Below are 20,308 nucleotides of genomic sequence, written 5' to 3'. Positions count from 1 at the left end.
GAGGGCCAATCTTCGTCTAGCCCAAGGAAACCTTTGCATGCCTCTGTTACCCTTTAGGCTTACGCCTTATAGAACACAAGGTTAAAATGTTGGCCTTCCAAAGTGATATCTCACTGATGGCTCGCCCCGCCCCCGGAAGGAGGCCTTCGTCGCCTTTTACATAAGTTGCGCATGAAAGGCCCAAAGCCAATCCCAAGGATCAATGAAGATTCATAGTGTCTTTCTGTCCAAGTGCAGGTGCAGGTAGTCCGCATCTTCATAGGTATGTATATTTACCGAGCCTCTCTCTGAGATAGTGCCTAAATCGTTACGCCTTTCGTGCGGGTCAAAACTTACCCAATAATGAATCATGCTACCTTAGGACCGTTATAGGTAGGATTGCTGTTCACCGGGGCTTCGATCCTCGGTTCCCCTGTCATTAGGTCACCAACTTCCTTAACTTTCTGGCACTGACATGTGTCATCCCCATACATGGTCTTATGACTTTGTGTAGACCTGTGTTTTTGGTAAATATTCGTTCGGGTCTAATCACTACGACCCCTTTGTGAGGAGGCACCAAAAAAATTGTATTTCCTTCTCAAATAATCATCCACCACCATCCAGCCTAGCTCTTCTTCTTCTTCCTTCACACCGACCGAACACCACAAACCACCATCCCACAAACCACCAGTCACTACAACAATCTAAATCATTACCACAAACTTCCATCCTTACCACCTTTGTTCTTCTCCCTCGTCACTGTTAACCACCAAACATCTCTTTTCTAGTGAAACCCATCACGAACCAACGAGCTTTAAGCTCGCACAAACCCAGACGAAGCAGATCTCAGATGAACAATAATAACACCATCTCCGATGAACCAGCTCCTTCAAAACCCCACTAAAAATGTTGTCTAGATGCGCGTTTGTAAGAGGTAGAAGATACTCAATGAAATACTCGAGGTGTACGGTAGCTAGTCTAGACGCTACCGTTATAAAGAAGAATATTGTCAAGTTGCATAATGTGAGGTACAAGGTACTCCATGAAATAATTGAAGTGTCCACAAGCTAGTCCAAACACTTCAATTATAAAGAAAAATATTGTCTAGATGTATTGGTAGGAGGTAAAAGGTACTCGATGGAACAATTACGGTGTGTGCAAGGTACTCGTTTCTTTTACTTTGGCTTATGATTAATAAATGAACAATCGAATCAAACTGAATCAAAGTTGATAAAAAATCAAACTGGATAAATTGATTTGATTTGATTTTGGTGTAAAATAATGTAATATCTAATTAAATTTATTTTATTTTATTTTTGATTAAGTTTTTCAAACCGACCCATGAACACGTACTAATAGTGGTACATAAAAAAAATAAAAATTGGGGTGGATTAGATTTTGTCTTAACCTAGCAGGAGCAATAGCCAAGTCAGGTGTAGCCTGCATCTCACGTCTCCAGATAGAATTGGAGAGGGTCGAGGGAGTTTTTGGGTGTCAAAGATGAAGACTCTTGTATTAGCTCCTTCACCTCTACGCACCTTTTCCCCATTTTCACGCTTTCTATACCCTAATCTCAACAATAATGCTACTCATAACTACCTTCTTTCTCCATCTCCATCTAAATCCTTTTCCTCACTAACCTCAATTCGTCCTCTTCTCGCCATGGCTTCTCAGGTTGACTAATTTTATTTTCCAGATTTAGTTTTTTTTTTATCAAATTTCAAATACTTGTGTTGATCAAAATTATTCTGAATTTCGTTTTTTTTGTTCAGAATGTATCATCTGGTGATGAGGTTGATATCTTTCAGTTGATTCAAGCTCATCAGGTGTCAATATTATCTTTTAATGGTGTTTATGTTTAGGCATAGAGGAATCCAAGCTCAGCTGAATGTATTGTGATTCTGAAATGTTTCAGGAAAAGGCTGCTAGGCTATCTCCTATTGAAGATGTTAGAACACTTCTTCATTATAGCCTCCGTGGTGTGCTTTCTACTTTCTCTCAGGTTCACCCTTTTATCACATATTTGTTTTTTTTTACTTGCATTTGTTGTTATAAGGGCTAGATGATCAATTTTATATCTTTAAGACCCAAAAGTAGATCAACTTTATATCTCCTATTCTCTTAATGTACATGTCATTTTAATTAAATGGTAGATTGGAAAATGATAAGTAATTGATATTCCATAGACTAACAAAAAGGAGTAACTGATAGTACATAATACATATGCACAATGGAAGAGAGAACATAGTTACATATTAGGAATGCATATAGTATATCATCTTATCAAACAATAAAAAAGGTATTCATATAGTGTATCATGGATCTCATTTGTGATTCTGACACATTATTATCTTGAATAAGAGTGACATGCTACAGCCAGATTGTTTCATTTAATTGATGAAATGTTGTGTCTATTGAGTGCATAATCAATATACTTGAAGGAAGAACTGTTTTTAATTACTATATGTACTTAGGGGCTAGGACAGAGATTTTTAGAGCAGATATTCCCTCTTAGTAGTACTGACCAAGGTAATGTAAATCCCTCTTAGTAGTACTATATTGCAGATTGTAGTCATACTTAGAATATGAGCTGTCTGTGTTTTCCTCTAGATATGGAGATTCATTTGATGATGCCTAATACATGATTAGAACCTAAGGAAATATCTTCCTTTATTTAAAACTTATCATATCAATAAGATTCTTAAACTATCACCTACAAGTAGGGGTCCATACTCCATTGGAAATCACCTTACATCAAAGAAGAGCATAAGACATCTCTTTTGTACTTTTGCCTGCATGTTGTAACTTGAAGTGGGAGAGAAATATTAAGATGTAGAAGCTCACTCCAGCATGTAGCATTATTTTGGCTTTATCAAAAATGACAAAAAAAAAGTAGCTTCTTGAGTTCTGGATTATATGGACAGATTTATTCAAACTGGCCAAGTTTTATGAAAAACTTATGATACCAAAATCATGAATTTTGAACATATGAAAGAAACGTCACCTTGTGTTACCTGAAAACTATAGCTGTTATACATATACTTTCATCTCTTTTGGTTCTAGATAATATGGAAGGATTATTCAAATTGACCCAATTTTATGAAAGAAACATCCACTGTACTACCTGACAGTTGATGATTTGTCATACATACAGTCATACACTTTCTAGTATTATGCAGAGTAAGTAAATGAACTATGAGCAGGTATCTGGAACCTACATGTTGTTACAATTTGATAACCACAACCGTGATTCAAAGGGCATTCTTAACAGAAGTGTCGGTGCCCATCTTGGGCCCAATTATGTAATCTTCCTTTCTATCAAAATGTGTTAGGCATGAAACATGAACATATTTGAGCGATAGGCTGAATGCTTTTCTTTATCTGTCATCTGAATGCTATGTACTTATTGCTCCATAGTTTTACAATTAACAGTGGATTCTTTATTGCAAGACGCCCTTGTTCCCACAATGTTTTTTTATTGTTGCAGAAGTATGAGGGCTATCCTTCAGCTTCCATGGTAGATTTTGCATGCGATACCTACGGATCTCCAATATTAGCTGTTAGCAACTTGGCTGTTCACACCAAGGTTCATTTTGTCATCTCTGGTGGTTAAAGTTGTGCCTAAGTTTCTGTATTTACCAAATTGGATAATAGAAACTTCATTTCTACAAATCTCTGTGTCCTTATTAAAGTTACTGATTTCAAAAATAAATAAATTACTGATTTCAAAAAAATCTCCGTGTCCTTATTTTCGGGTTTGTATTAGTTTGGATTTCAATTCAAAGGCTATTCAAGATAATTGTTTGAATTTGTTAAAAGAAAACAAAAGTGCTGACATCAATGTTCACCTTCTTATGTCAATATAGCGCTGATATCCTGAAAATGTTGTCTCTGTAGTATTCTTATTGTATTTGTATTTTTCAGAATTTGTTTTTACCCCTTCCCTTTCTTCATTTTCAGAACATAGGTTTTGATATGAAACCTGGTGATTAGTGCAGGACCTCCTAGCTACTTCTAGATGCTCATTGCTTGTTGCAAGAGATCCTGAAGATAGGACTGACTTAGTAATTACAGTGCATGGTGATGCTGTTCCTGTAAGTTGTCACTTTGAGAGAAATTTCTTTCCATCCCTCACTCTCTCTCTCTCTTCATTTGACGGGAAATGTATGTCAGTTTTTTCTTTATTTTTCTGATGGATGTCATAGGTACCGGAAACAGAGAAAGAAGGTATTCGAGCCACATATCTGGCTAGGCACCCTAAGGCATTTTGGGTAACTTGTTTCACCTCTTTCTATTTAGTGGCATCATGTATTTCACAATAGATATTCCTTCTTTTGTCCATCACATGTAATTACCGAACCTTTGTGAAGGTTGACTTTGGTGATTTCCAATTCATGCGCATTGAACCCAGAATTGTACGTTATGTATCGGGCGTTGCAACTGCCATATTGGGATCTGGAGGTTCGTGTTGAGTGTTGACTACTGGAATTGCCTCCTTTTGTTAATATTGTCTCTCCCCTACTCCACATAACACTTCGCATTTTCCCCCTTCCCACACTTGATATTTGATTTTGGGCCTCTTATTTCGCTCCTTACACCTTATGGGCTGAATAAGAGCAGGTAAAGCATACATCTGACTTCTTGCTACTAAATTGTAAAATCCCATTGATGAATCATATTAGATTTCAGGGTTCCACCTGCATTGTATTCGAGAAAATGAGAGAGTGACCAATTGTGAACTGCTAGATGTGTCATTTATTTTGTTGCACTCAATGCAATATTTGTAGTTCTTTCTTGTACTAAATGCCTCTTTTAACTCCTCACAGAATTTAGCAAAGAGGAGTTTAGAACAGCTAAAGTAGATCCAATATACCAATTTTCAAAGCCAATCACGGTATAGAAATGCTGATGTTCATTGTTTATGTTATGCTTTCTTCTTTTATGAATAGTAGTAGTTTTCTTATTGCTTTAATTTTTTAATCAGTCACATATGAATAAAGATCATACGGAGGATACCAAGCTGATTGTGCAGCACTCGACATCAGTTCCGGTACAATTCAGAACTTTTTTATAATTTTTCTGCAATGATGCTTGTTCATGGATCTTGGAAATTTTGTTTTACCAGGAACTTATGATGAAATCCAAAAAAGGAAAAGGTAATTAAATATAGAGCCAATACGGGAAGATAAGATCTTTCACAGGGCTTGGAAATGCACAGATGCAAACTCATTTATCACGGGACAACCTGGGAATTTTCTTTTATAGCAAAATACATATGTCCAGTCCAAACTTATTTTGCCTAATTAACAAATGACTAGAGCTAACACCCAAAAGATTACTTTTTTTTAAATGGATTGGAAATGCATGGGATGCAATATTCCACAAAGGTGCTGATAACTTGTTTCTCCAGCAGCTGAATAAATATAACATATAGCTGCCCCATATATGAAGTATGTCCGAGCTTTTGAGGATATGGCGCCGGGAAATGATGCATGATTTTTGTCTGCTTCTGGCAGTCCATTGACATTTAACATTACTGTCAATTAGTTATAGTTAATTTAGTTTTACTGGACATAGAGTGCAATGTGTTATCTCCTCCCAAAGTAAAAAGCTGCATTGACTTTTGATCAGGTGGACTTTGCGTACATGTTGGATGTAGACAGTCTTGGTTTTAATGTCAAGGTGAGGCTGCTATTCCATATCCACTGTTGTTAATTCATGTCTGTTGTAACTTTTTCTATAATTATTTTATCTCTAATATTTATGTAGTGGAGATATGCACTTGCGACATTCTGTGAGTTTGTCTACTTCAAAATATGTAAATTGCTAGTAACCTTTTTTAAGGAAATTGGCAGTTATGCCAAGAAATGACTAGTTGAGGAAGTGAACAGAAATATTTTCTCTTGCTCAGCTATGACAAGTGCTTTTTTCTTTCAAGCATGGCATGGACTGTATACTTGCACTTTAATTTTAATTTCAGGCTTGCTACAAGGACACCGACTTCAAGCTTCGAGTTCCATTCCCTAGACGTGCTGTAGACAGAAAGTAAGTGCCCAAAGTTCTATCAGAATTCTTTTGTAGGAGTGTACAATTCACGTTGATCTCCTTTTTTTGCTTCCTTTACTCTTCCCATTTTCTGATGCAATGTCTGTTTTATTATATGCTGTTTTTTCTCTTGTTTTCTTTTGGGTTGGGTCTGGCTTAAGATCTAATGTCTTTACTAGTGTGTTCTGGGTGAAAATAAATTTTTGAGTACACATGTAGGATCCTACATGTTCAACTGATATCTCTAACCAAAACAGCTGGTAATGTGGAACGATACAAAATTATATTCAACTGATAAGGGAGAAATTACAAGGTAACAATTCTCAACATAGGAAACCGGAGAAAAAAATAGACAAAGAGATAATAGAAAAGGGAGACTGACTCCAAAATGCTAAAACTTTAGCTAAGAAAATAAAGATGCAAGTTCTTCCATGCCCTATTCTAGAGCTCCTGTGCTGTTTATATAGGAGGGTTTTGATCTGAATATTTCTTGGCAGCTGGTTCAATATGTGCCACGGTATTTGGCAGGGGTAGTGATCCTTTCTTGGTTTTTGGGACCACATACTCATCCAGGTATTTTTGGGGACTGCTTGTCCTTGTTGTTGTGCCTCAGTGTACCCAAGTGGTCCTGCAGGTTTGTTACACTGCCGCCCCCATGAAGACGAACCTTGTTCTCAAGGTTCAAGTCGGGAAAACAATAGAGTGAGTGCAGGAAGGTCTTCCAGGTGGCCTCAGTCGGAGGCTAGCCCTGCCATTTGACCAGGAACTGGGTGATCTGATGTCCTCACTTTGTGACAATGCGCTGCTCCGAAATGTCTTCAGGTGTGAGCATCAAAGAGGAGTCTTGGTCTATAAGATCAATGGGGGTAACCTGTTGATCAGGGTTCCCTAAACACTTCTGCAGAACCGAAACATGAAAGACGGGGTTGTATTTTGGAGAAAGATTGGAAGTCCAGTTTGTAGGCAACCTCACTTACATGATGGAGCACCCTAAATGGCCCGAAGAACCTTCGACTGAGTTTGGTTTGGCACTGAAGGCGAAGAGAGAGCTGCCTGTAGGGACGTAATCGAACATACACCCAATCTCCAATCTGAGAGCTTGCATCTTGCGTCCCTTGTCTGCATCCTGATTCATACGTTCCTGGGAAGCCTGCAAATTGGACTTCAAGAGGGCCAGTGTTTCATCTTGGCGACAAAGGGACTCTGCCACATTTGGATTAAACGTGTGATCCATGATGTATCGAGCTACTGTTGGGGGATGCCGACCATAAACAATCTCAAAAGGAGTAGGCTAAAAGCTATGTTGGTATGATGTGTTGTATCGAAAATCGCCCACGAAAGTAGACGGAACCAAGTAGTAGGGATATCCGCAGCAAACCGTCGAATAAAAATCTCAAAGACACTTATTGAGAGCCTCTGTTTTTCCATTCGATTGCGGATGATAAGCAGAGCTCTTTGCTAATTAGGTCCCTTGCAGTCAATTGATCTCAGCCCAAAAATCAGACAAGAAAATAGGATCATGGCCTGAAACAATTGAGAAAGGAAAGCCATGTAGTGAGAGGTATTCTTGGACAAACGCTCCACGGACTTCTTTTATTTTTTTGATGAAGTAAACACTTCCACGAACTTGTGACTAGTGAATTTCGGGGGCAAGGCAATGAAATGGCCATGTTTTGACAATCTGTCCACGATTAATAGAATGACTGTGTCCCTGAGAAGGTGGGAGACCAGCTACCAAATCCATAGAAATATCCTCAAAAATTGCAGCAGGTATAGAAAGTGGAAGAAGATATCCAGCAGGTTTCAAACATGTATCCTTCATTTGCTGGCATACCTGGCAATTTAGGATGAGCTGCTTGACATCCTTGCTCATACCTGGCCAATGAAAATTGGATGAGGCGGTGAAAGAACCTCGTAATACCAGCATGACCTCCAATTTTAGAAGAATTTCATTCTTCTAAGAGCAAATGTTTTAGTAATGGATCAGGGGGAATAATCAAATGCTCACGAAAAAGAAGCAAGCCTTCCTGAAAGGTGAGGTGAAAGTGAAGCTGCTGGAGTAAATGAAGAAAAGGGTGAAAGAGGTGGGGTTGATTTGTGGCGCAATGTCTGGTGGGTTGGATAAGAGATAGAAAGATATTTTGTGATAGGAGGGGCAGGTTCGGTGTTTTAACTTGGGCCAATAGTTTCTACTCCTGTAACATGGCCAAACTAATAGCCTCATGAATGTCTGTGGGTCTAAATGCTAAACATTAGTTTGATCACCGGAGTAAGCCCAGATACAAAAGAAAAATTAACGCATCATCTCTGGAGAAGCATCAGTAGTGTGATTTGCAAGCTGCCCAAACCGAGAAAGATACTAAGTGATGGTAGATGTCATTTGTAACTTCTCCAAAAACTCCTCCGATGCTTCAATGATTGTGAACCAAAACGAATTACCAAAGCTTTGGTAAAGTGTCCCCAGACAATCAGTTGATGGTTCTTATATATCCATTGATACTAATCTCTAGCTATGCCCTCAAGATAGAACGAGACAAGGTTCGAACGATGTTCATCCTGGATATTATAGGCGTCAAAGTATTGGTTTGCTTGGAAAATCCAACTTTCAGCAAACTGGCCGTCAAAACGGGCTAGATCTATGGGTGCTGGTATCTCTACGAAGAGGGCCGAAAGGGTTTTGGTTTATAGCAAGGGTGGCTGTTGCGGTGGGTTCAACGACGGAGCGTAGGTGGGTGGAGAAAGGTGTTGATAGAAGAATTTTGTGTTGGTGGTATGGAAGAAAACTAGGGTTAGAGGTTGTTGGTCTTTTTTTTTGAGGGCTGGGTGTTCTGATTCTGGGTCTAGAGTGTGGAAATTTGGGAGATAATTTATTTGAAGTGTGGAGTTAATGGACTCAAAAGTCTTACTGTGAGAATCAATGGTTTCTTGCAGCTGCTTGACGGCCTCGTCCATTGTCCTTTTGATGACAATTTATTTAAAAATGTATTAGTTTTCGTAGTTTATACTAGTTTTAATTGTTGGATCAAAAAGGATTTCAATTTTACTGCGATGGAGGAGGGACTATGAAACTAATCTCTGAATTATCTCATTATTGGAAACAAAAAAAATGCTTATTTGATGATCACAAATTATTAGTACTCCCTCCGTCCTATATTAGTTGTCAAGGTTACTAATAATGCTCGTCCCAATTTACTCGTCATTTTACAAAATTAAGATGAAATTAACTTTTTTTGTTTCATTTCACCCTTAGTATTAAATGTTTCTTGAAATAAGATTAGCTTAGTTTTGTTCTTAAATAGAGTGCAATTTATTGTAGACAGATAAAGTGTAAAGTAGTAAAAAATACTACTTTTTGTTTATGATTTCTTAAGGAAAATGTGACAATTAATATTGGGACAGAGGGAGAATTGTCCTCGTGTTCAACAAACAACCAATTTATGTTTCATGGTTAGACCAAGCTGCATTATAATCTACTTGCATAAATGAGCATAGTGCCTAAGATTTCCTCAGTTTGTCTTCAATCTACAAGGACTAAGTGGAAGTTGGTTTGGGGAATTTTCTCAAATCATCAAGAGCCCCATATTCAGTTTCTCCTAAATCTTTATTTTTCATTGCTTTTGTTATAGTCACCGTTTTCGTATAAATTGAGGTCCTAAAAAAGTGTGTTACGTCTGCTATATTTTGACATGCCTACTACTGTGTTTCCAGTCTAAATCTTCCCTATATCAAATTTGCAGGGATGTGAAGGCACTTATTGTTGAAATGCTTCAGGCTGCCAGGACTTAGGCTCATTGACTAACCATTATGATTTCCCATTCCAGCTTCATATTGGTGTGGTAGTTCTATATCATGTAACTATCAAAAGCACGGCTCTGTGGAATGCTTGTTTCACAATGAGATCTCAAGATTCCTAAGCATATATATGTAATCTGATAGCAAACCAGCCATTTTAGCGATCATGATCTGGCTCTGGTGAAGTTTCCCAACCCCCCCCTTGATAATACACTGTAATGTTTGCCTATGTTACGTGTCGTAAGCAGTGCAATTGCAATGATGGTGATGTGATTAAAGTTTAAGTCATCTCGATTGTACCTTTGATGTGCAATCGTGTATAGTAAATGTTTGAGTTGACCGTAGTCGAACCTTCTGTATAATTGCATAGGCTAGGTTGCGATTGTGAAGGGTAAAATGTCATCAGTGCTGTATTCACGCCCAAGTCATGTAATCACAATGAAAAACTTGTAGCTACATAAATAGTTGAGAATGAAAACTAACAACCAACATTGAAGATTTTGGGTGAAGTGTCCTTGGTTTGGAGATAAAATGAGGAGCATATTCAACCTACAACTCAAGTTAACGATTTCCTACACTAATTTTGAGATTATACTCAAATTTGGTGTATTTCAACTATGAAATACTGAGTTTTTCATAGTTAGAATTGTGTAATTTAGACCTAGGTTCAAATTGAGAAAGTTGAGCAATTGGCCTAGCAATCTAAGTTAAAATTAGATTATGAATATAGATATAGAATCCTTAGCTACTTGTTAGGCGGACCTGAAAGCATGCAATTTTTCGGTTCATTACCGAAATAATTAATTAATTTTGAAGTAGGTAAAAACACACAAAAGTTTTGAAAGCGAAGAAATGAGGAAATGCCTAAATTACCCCTAGGATCTAGTATTTCAAGTCATGATGAGCTACTAAAACGGAATCAATACAATAGTTTTGAATGTAAGTAGTGCTTGGAATATAGAACACCAATAACAAAATAGGGAGGGAGTACACAGTGTTCTGAACTAAGCAGGTACCCCATAAATCTCCAAATCACCTTTTAAGCCTGCTTTCTATCTTTATTGATACAAGGATTAATATATGTACAAAAAGTACAGTAAGTGCAACGTAAGTACAAAAATACATACTTGGTAAGTACATCAACTACCCCAACTAAGTAGTGGCAAGAGTTGGTCAGAAAATACTTACTTATACCACCTTTGTAGAAATAAGGCAATCTGAATAGTAGTAAATGAACAAATTCAACAAAATAACTTTGTTGTCTTCTGAGTCAACTTTGTCAAAAGGGATGAAATAGATGAAAACCCCTCTACGAGCCTTCTATAATAACCATCCAATCCCAAGAAACTCCTAACATCAGTTGGAGATGTGGGCCTAGGCCAGTTTTGCACTGCCTCAATCTTCTGAGTGTCAACTCGAATCCCATCACTAGAAACAATGTGGCCTAAGAATGCCACAGACTTAAGCCAAAACTCACACTTAGAGAATTTAGCATACAACTCTCTATCCTTGAGGGTTTGGAGAACTATTATGAGATGACTAGCATAATCTTCCTCATTCCTCGAATAGATTAGAATGTCATCGATGAATACGATAACAAACATATCAAGATAAGGCTTAAACACTCTGTTCATAAGATCCATGAACGTTGCAGGAGCATTAGTTGAACCAAACGATATGACCAGAAACTCATAATGACCATAACAGGTCCTGAATGCTGTCTTAGGGATGTCACTTTCTCTTACTCCACTTGATGATAGCCTGATCTGAGGTCTATTTTAGAAAAACAAGTGGCAACCTGAAGTTGATAAAAAAGATCATCAATCCTCGGAAGTGGATACTTATTCTTGATAGTAACCTTATTCAACTGACCGGTAATCTATACACATTCTAAGAGAATCTTTCTTCCTCACAAATAAGATCGGAGCGCCCCAAGGTGAGACACTTGGTCGAATGAAGCCTTTTTCAAGGAGATCTTTCAAATGCTTTTTCAACTCCTTCAACTCAGCTAGAGCCATTCTATATGGAGGAATAGATATATGACGAGCATCAGGAATAATATCTATACCGAAGTCTATTTCTCTCTCAGGAGGGACTCCGGGAAGATCATTTGGAAAGACTTTTGGGAACTCACTCACAACTGGAACTGATTGAATAGGTGGTGTCTCAACACTAGAGTCATTAACTCGGACTAAGTGATAGATACACTCCTTGAAAACTAACTTTCTCGCCTTAAGGTATGAAATAAAAAGACCTTTAGGTACTGCTAAACTACTCCTCTGCTCAATAACTGGCTCATTAGGAAACTGGAACTTAACTACTCGAGTCCTATAATCAACTGAGGCATAACAGGCATGAAGTCAGTCCATACCTATAATGACATCAAAATCTACCATGTCTAACTCAACTAAGTCAGCCATGGTGTCCTTGTGATTAACAGAAATGACACAATCATGATAAACGCTCTCAGCTAGAATAGACTCACCAACAGGTGTGAAAACACTGAAGGGCTCAAGAATTTTCTCATGAAGAACATCAAAACTCATAGCAATATACAGAGTCACAAAAGACAGACTCACTTTTAGATCAAGCAAAACATATACATCAAAAGTAAAGACTTTGATCATACATGTGACAACATCTAGTGAATTCGAATTCTCTTGCTCTTGGCGACTGGTGATAGCATACAAGCTAGAATAGACTCACCAACAGGTGTAGAAACACTAAAGGGCTCAAGAAGTTGCTCAGGAAGAATACCAAAATCCATAGCAATATAAGGAGTCACAAAAGATAGACTCGTTCCTGGATCTAGCAAAGCATATACATCAAAACTAAAAACTTTGATCGTACTAGTGACAATATCCAGCGAATTCCCTTGCTCTTGGCGACTGGTGATAGCATACAGATGGTTTGCTCCTCCGCCCGTCCCTGAAGTAGCTCCTCTAGGTGCAACTCTGTCTGGTGGAGCCGCTGAAGAAGATTTGGGTCTATTGGCCCCATTACCACCACCCTGCATGTTCTTAGGGCACTTTCTCATGAAGTGACCTGCCTGACCACACTTTGAAGCAACCAGTGGAGCCATCACGACACACTCCTGGGTGGTTTCTACCACACTTAGCACATGCAGGAGTCCACTTAGTTGGTATGCATCTAGTTCTACACGCTCAGAATCTACAATATGCATCACCTCAAACACCTTCTGCAACTCTTCCACAAAGTTTTCCAAATCCTCATTGACACTTGAACCTGTGAAGTCTAGAGGATTCATCCTCAAGAACTCACGAATCTTGGATGTATTTGCCACATCCTGTCGATTCCCTCTTTGTTGTCCAGCTTGGTTGGTCACCACTTGACTCAACATCCGAATAGCATCCCGAAACTCAACATTAGTGACCTCTCATTGGGGTCGCACTTCTGGTGCATTGGGTACCCTTTGATCCTGAGGATCAATATTCCTCATACCGGGATGACCTATAATAGCTCTTCGTTGAGGCATAATCTGAAATATACGCGCAAGCACGAATTAGAAGAAACTTTTATAGAGTTGAACTATATCGCACGAAATAAGTATGAAAGAAATAAGATAGTTCCTAAATGTTGTAGATGTGGCGTGCTTCACATCGATAACTAGGACTCTACAGACACGAATTCATAGACACCCTAGGACTCTTGAACTTTGTGCTCTAATACCAAGTTTGTCATGCCCCGAGCCTATACCCTGGACGTGGCCGACACTCGAGAACCATTGCTGGCTCCAAGAGAACTCTTAGCCTGACTCAACTATCAGCGGAAGACTTACTCAACATTGGATAAACTCAAAAGTCTCAAATACTTAACTTAGAACATTTAAAATATTCAAACTGTCCACAAGGGCAACTCAAGTCTAGAACATTAACAATAGAAAATGAAAAAGACTCATGAACTAACACAGACTATTTATTAAGCCTCTACTAACTGAGATGGATGTCGGGACAAGACCCACGACATCCTACTAAGCAAAAACTGATTGAAAAGTAAACTCAAGGTGAAACCCTTTGGAAAGCAAGAAGGCTCACCAACTCTACCTGGAACTCGACTGGATCAACGGAGCGCCGGTTGATGATCCTAATTCCCTGTATCTGCATCATGAAACGATGCAGACCAAATAACATCAGTACATGGAATGTACGAGCATGCAAAGGGAAGTCTAAAACATGACATAAGCTTGAACTAGAACTGAAGAAACAACTTACCTCGTCTCAACTCAACTCAACCTCAACTCAATCTCAACTCATTTAAATAGAAAAGCAATAATAGTAATGCGATATAAAGAAAAGCTTTTAAAACAGTAGATAACAACTCAATGTATTGGAAAATACAATATAAGTCAGTTTGTACATAAAAATACAAAATAAACTCAGTTTCAGAGATTTTCTAACTGACAACAATCACTATGAGCTATGTGATAATACAACGTCTTTCCTACGCTGCCGGAACTATCTTATACCTTGACGGGGTACAGAACTCCTCAACTAAGTAGATCCACTAAGCTATGCTTAAAAAGAAATAAGGAATCATCTGAAAAGTATGACCCTTTCTACCCACGTTGACTACATGGTTTATGGGGGCTATGAGTTATCTGAACTCTCCCCCATATCGGTGCTCAATACTACTCCCAAAATATAACTTAGCTCATATGTTTAAAAAAAAAACATTTCCTCATCCTCAACTTTGATATTATTACTCAAAAGATTTCTCTTAAATGAGACAGTACTCAAAACTCCTCATGAACTCGTTTGGAAATCGGTGTTTCCTCTCATCTTAGATGTAAAGACATTTACTCTTGGGAATACTTAGTTCCCATATATCATTTTTAAAAAAAAAGAACTCAACTCTACTCATCCTCAAACTCAAGTACTCAAGTCTTAAAACAAGTTTTAAAAGATTGTAAAAGACTTCTCAAAACGACTCGGAAGAACTCTCAAGACTTTACTCTTAACTCTACCTTGAGTTTGAATTATGAATTCAAGGGTTATGATTCATGTTATGAATGATCTCTTGATGTTTAACAAAGATTTTAAGTGTGGATATCAAGTAGAAAATATGGGTACGATTCGAGGGAACTCACATGGAAAGAAGGACGGAAGTGTAGGGAACCTGGCGACCCTGGCACACTGAGTGGCGTGGGGCGCCAGGCCCTGAACTACTGAAGGTGGGTTGGGGCGCACTGAGTGGCACGACACCCTAGGCCCCAACCTACAGAAACTTACTTGGGGAACACTGAGTGGCACGGCGCGGCGCCCCACCCCTTCTCCCAGAATTTTGATGAATTTTCTTGCTTCGTTTTCATGTCTAACTCCTCTAGAATCGAACGATTCCCCTCAAACTCTTATGGATTCTTACACCCAACTAGGGGTGTTCACGGGTTGGTTTGGATCGGTTATTGGTTAAACCAAACCAAACCAACTTAATCAGTTTTAAAATTATCAAAACCAAACCAAACCAAATATAATATATATTTATCGGTTTGGTTGTTATCGGTTTTGATTCGGTTTGGTTCGGTTATTCGGTTATTAACCATACGTAAAAATATCTCATCATTTCTTGCAAAAAAATATATAACCATACGGTCTCTACTCTCTACAATGTTAAACCAAAAGAGGTCAGCCCAAAACTTTGATAATCTTTACAAATTGTTCTACATATACTAGAGAAAGTTGTATGCACCGAGTTACAAACAGTATGCTCATTCAAAGTTCCTGGCCCTTTTTTGCTTCAAGATCCTTTTATGGTTTTATTGCATTTGGAAGTATCCACATTAGTAACTTTACTAGTTTCAACAAAAACAAAAAATAGTGTCCACATTAGCAAAGTAAAGGCAGTATTTGCACATAGCAAATAAATTCAACATCAAGTTTAATAACAAATGTTGTCATATAAAGACGATCTACATCTCCTCTCCTTTAATTTCTTTTACTCAAAAGAAAGGAAACATTTATATTTTCTATCTTCCTTTTTCTTCAATTGAATCAACTTAATCAATTCTCAAAGGTGTACCTGGATGTTCTGAAAAAAGAATGATTATATTAGATATTAAAAATAAAAAACATGAAAGTATATAAACAAATTATAATTCAGTAATTAATTGTGTGAAGTACCTTTTTCAAGTATCTCAAGATTTTGAATTTCATCTAAAAGATCTTCAAACTTGTACTCTTTAAAAGTTGCCGTCCTTAACCATTGTTGACTACAAATAAGAGCTTCAGCTGTCTTTGGCGATAAAGAACTTCGATAACAATCAAGAATTCGACCACCTGTGCTAAACGCCGACTCTGATGCAACTGTAGAAACAGGAATAACAAGCACATCTCTCGCAATCTTGGAGACAATTGGATATCTCTCAGATGAAGATTTCCACCAAGCCAAGATATTAAAATTCTTGCTCTTCTCCAAATCATCCAATAAATATTTATCGAGATCAGACTTAGTATCGACATTATTTTCATTTTCAACAAACTTTTCCCATTGAGATTGCACATCACAATCTTGCATTTTATTATTTTGACTCATCTCACTAGCTAGAAATTTAATATTTTCAGCATGAGTCTCAACAAGTGAATTTGCATAGTGAGTATACAAGAGAGATAAAGTATTATTCACTTTAGTAGATCTATCTACTCCCTCCACAGGCTTATAAAATATCTTAAAAAGAAACTCCACATACTTGAACTTATATCGAGGATCCAATACAATAGCAACAAATAATAACATATTCATATCATCAAAGTCTCCCCAATATTTAGTAAATTTTTTTTCCATATGCTTAGCCATATTACTCAACAAAGGATCACCAGATCTAGAATATTTGAGAATATAACTTTGAAGATTATAAATCTCATGAAAGAAATAGTTAGAAGTGACATGTAAAGTTCCCGAAAATTTCAAAGTGATCTGATAGAAAATTTCAAGAAACTTAATAAATACTCTTACATTCTGCCAGTCATCTACAGATGGGTGTTCTCTTGTTCCTTTCAAGTTTAGATAATACCTAAAGTACTTATGATCATCTTCATACATTCTTGCAAAGGCTTTTTCAAATTTTTGAGCTGTGTTTAGCATTAAATATGTTTAGTTCCACCTTGTCTCAACATCCAAACTCAAAAGGCCACGAGTGTCTAATTTGACTTTCTCAACATATGACCTAAAGGAATCAGTTCTTGAAGCAGAAGACTTAACATATTTCACAACAAGCCTTACTCGAGAAATAGACTCGTTTTGTTCATTAAGACCTTCTTTCACAATCAAATTTAGAATATGAGCATTACACCTAACATGTAAAAAATTATTTTCCAATATAATACCTTTCCAATAATTAATTCTCGCTTTCAAGTGCGTGATTGCAGCACTATTAGCTGTTGCATTATCCAATGTCATTGTGAATAGATTCTCAATCCCCCAATCCAATAAACATGCCTCAATTCCTTTGGCTATCGTCTCACCTTTATGATCTGGAATATGAAAAAAAATTAGAATTTTCTTTTGCAAATTCCATTCCTCATTTATCCAGTGAGCAGTAATGACCATATAGGTCAAATTTTGAATTGATGTCCAAGTATCACTTGTAAGACACACACGCTGATCTTTAATAAGCCTTTTAAGCTTATTTTTCTCCTCTTGATAAATCTGCAAACATTGTCTAGCAACGGTGATGCGAGAAGGTAACTCATAATTAGGCAAAATGAGTGTCATTAATCTTTTAAACCCTTCCCCCTCTACAACTTTAAATGGTTGTTCATCAAGAATAACAAACTCAGCAATGGCCTTCTTAACCTCAACAACATTATAAACAATCTTTTCCAAAGTCCCTTGTCCCCCTTCTTTGATAGGTTTAAGCTTTAGGGTTGGCTGTGATATATCAATGATTCTGTAAGGGGATTTGGCACAATTACTGTTTATATGTGTCCATAGATTAGAAGTCCCATACTTACTAGGGCAAGAAAGTACTTTAGAGCAATAATTGCATTTTCCCTTTTGTTCACCTTTCTTATCAAGAAATTTTTCAAAGTGGTTCCAAATTTGTGATGTTTCCCTACCACTCCCTCCATGGCTAGGATCTTGACCAGAAACAGTAGTTCTTTTTTGTTTTTTAGGAGGATTGCACATAGTAGAACTTGTAGAAGTTTTAAGAGTGTTACCATGTGCTCGAACTATTGCTGGCGTGGGTGTAATTTCTTTTTCAGCCACCTTTGATCCTTCAACTTACATTGTTTCAATCTGAAAAAAGAAATCAAAAATTTAAAGATTAAAATCAAGAAATTTGATTTACTAGTAGACAACCTATTAATAAAATTTAACAATGAATACTTTACCTGTGACAAATGGTTGAAGAGATGTAGAAAATTAATTTGCAAGTTGCAATAGAAAACAAATCTCAAAGAGTTGATGAAAAGTGCCGCTGCACTTTTTCACAGCAAAAGAACGTGTTTAGTACAATAGTACTTTATTGAATTTGACCTAAGAGTCAAAAAGCTACAATTCTTGTAGTTGTATTTATTGAATGAGGCTTCAAATTATGGGCCTTTTGCTAGGTTTTAATGTCTCTTTTTATTATTATTTTTTAATACATTTTTTTGAACAATATATATATATATATATTATATAATTTGTCGGTTTGGTTTGGTTATTTTTGTAAATTTTTTTTAACAAATCCATTGAAGCACCATTTGTCAGGACTCTTTGGCGTAGTTTTCTTGGCTTGGACATGGCATTTAGTCCATGTTGCTTTTACTTCATCCAGAGGGGAGTACGTTCAGGGAAATAATTTCTTAGATGTATTACTTCATCCCCAAGGGTACGCAACTATGTACAGCAGAGGTAATAAATTTTCATGCTTCATTTGTTACAGAGAATGTGAGGTATGCTACTTGAACGAAAGTAGAATATATTAGATGGAGCAATAAAAGCACAAAATATTGTTGAATCATGTGACTTGGGAGAATGTTTAGGATATTTAATGAAAACAGTGCAAAGCATCAGTAGGGTACCTTTGAAATACTGGTTGAGTAAATTCTGTAAATCCAGTACCCAAAGCCTGAAATAAGAGAATGGTTATCGACAATATACATTATTGTGTCCATAAGGAAAACAAGTTATATAAGTGACATTCGATGTTTATTGTCACCTCACCTCAGAAAAAAATCTCCATCAGACCTTTATTGACATTTTGATTTCCAACACATCCACCTCTTGCATAGTTAAAAGAGTAACATGACCTGTACCAAACAATTGAACAATGAAGAATCAATAAATAGAAGACATCCTGATCAAATTAAGTTGAGTAATAATTCCATATGGAAAAACTAAGTTGAATGTAGAATGAGGGAATAGGCTAAATACAGAATAGAAGCGTCACATGATTGCCCTCTGGATGATTTCTTCATATACTATGTTAGATGTAGAATGATCATCATCGTTAGTTGGTGTAGATGGTCGAATAATATTCTGACAGAATTTGAACTCTTTGCTCTCGATAAAACAACATAAAGCTGACCATGTGAGAATACAGGTTCTCGCAAGTAAATTCCAACAAAATCTAAAGTTTGACCTTGAGCTTTATTTATAGTCATAGCAAAGCATAATCTAATGGGAAATTGTGTTCTTTTAAATTGAACATGAACTTTTTCATCTTGTGATGATAATAATGGTATTCTTGGAATAAACACATGTGTATTTTTGAAATCGCCTGTGGTAATCTTAGCACTAATAACATGAGTTTTAAAATCAGAGCAGCTCAATCGTGTGCCATTACACAAACCTTCAGATGGATTTAAATTTCGTAACAATATAATTGGACAATTTTCTTTCAAACGTAATATATAAGGGGGCAAACCTGGGGGGTGTAAAGTGTGTAGCAGGTCTTCAAATTGTGCTTGATTGTTAAAGTCAAGAGCTTCATCAGTCGCAATAAATGTTTTTGATTTTCCTGTGAATTGATCGATAAGCATGTCATTAATTTCATCAACAAAATCATTTTTAGTTGTCAAAATCACGCGGGAATCTGTAGGAGACAAATCACAGTAAGATGGATTCAAATTTAGAATATGTTGCTGCAAATAGTTTATCTAAAGATTCTTTTTCTGTTGTATAAGGAATAATCAAAGGGTCTGGAATTTCAATCTTGTTTGTTAGGTTGACCTGGTCTTGTCCATTTCCAATCTTCAAAAGATAATGACAAAATGTGGGATCTATTCTTGCTCTCATATTTTCAGATAAATGCAATTTTTCAAGTTCATTCCAAATGGTAGAATATAACAAACTTTGGGCAATAAAGTCTTCCTTCTTTTCATATCGTACAACCGGAAGAGTTTGTCTGAAATCGCCTCCTAAAACTACAACTTTTCCACCAAATAATACATTTGTATTCATTAGATATTTTAACAGCGGATCAAGAACTTCTATCATTCTTCTTTTAGCCATAGAGACTTCATCCCAAACAATCAATTTTGCTTCTCGA

General features: G+C 36.9%; 1 protein-coding gene across 1 annotated transcript; it reads left to right on the top strand.

Annotated features, from left to right (window-relative positions):
* The first annotated feature begins 1,406 nt into the window (after positions 1–1,406).
* Positions 1,407–10,019, top strand: LOC102577656 (root border cell-specific protein-like protein). Its single transcript, NM_001288539.1, is given in 12 exon segments — positions 1,407–1,653; positions 1,752–1,805; positions 1,895–1,981; positions 3,467–3,565; positions 3,978–4,073; positions 4,185–4,250; positions 4,350–4,440; positions 4,806–4,873; positions 4,964–5,029; positions 5,611–5,661; positions 5,960–6,024; positions 9,762–10,019. Coding segments are annotated over 12 exon segments (966 nt in total). The 5' UTR covers positions 1,407–1,479; the 3' UTR covers positions 9,811–10,019.
* Positions 10,020–20,308: the final 10,289 nt, after the last annotated feature.

Source organism: Solanum tuberosum, unplaced genomic scaffold (assembly GCF_000226075.1).
Source record: "Solanum tuberosum cultivar DM 1-3 516 R44 unplaced genomic scaffold, SolTub_3.0 scf00052, whole genome shotgun sequence".
NCBI classification, from domain to species: Eukaryota; Viridiplantae; Streptophyta; class Magnoliopsida; order Solanales; family Solanaceae; genus Solanum; species Solanum tuberosum.
The sequence above is the reverse complement of the archived record's forward strand: the minus strand, read 5'-3'. Positions and strand labels throughout refer to the sequence as shown.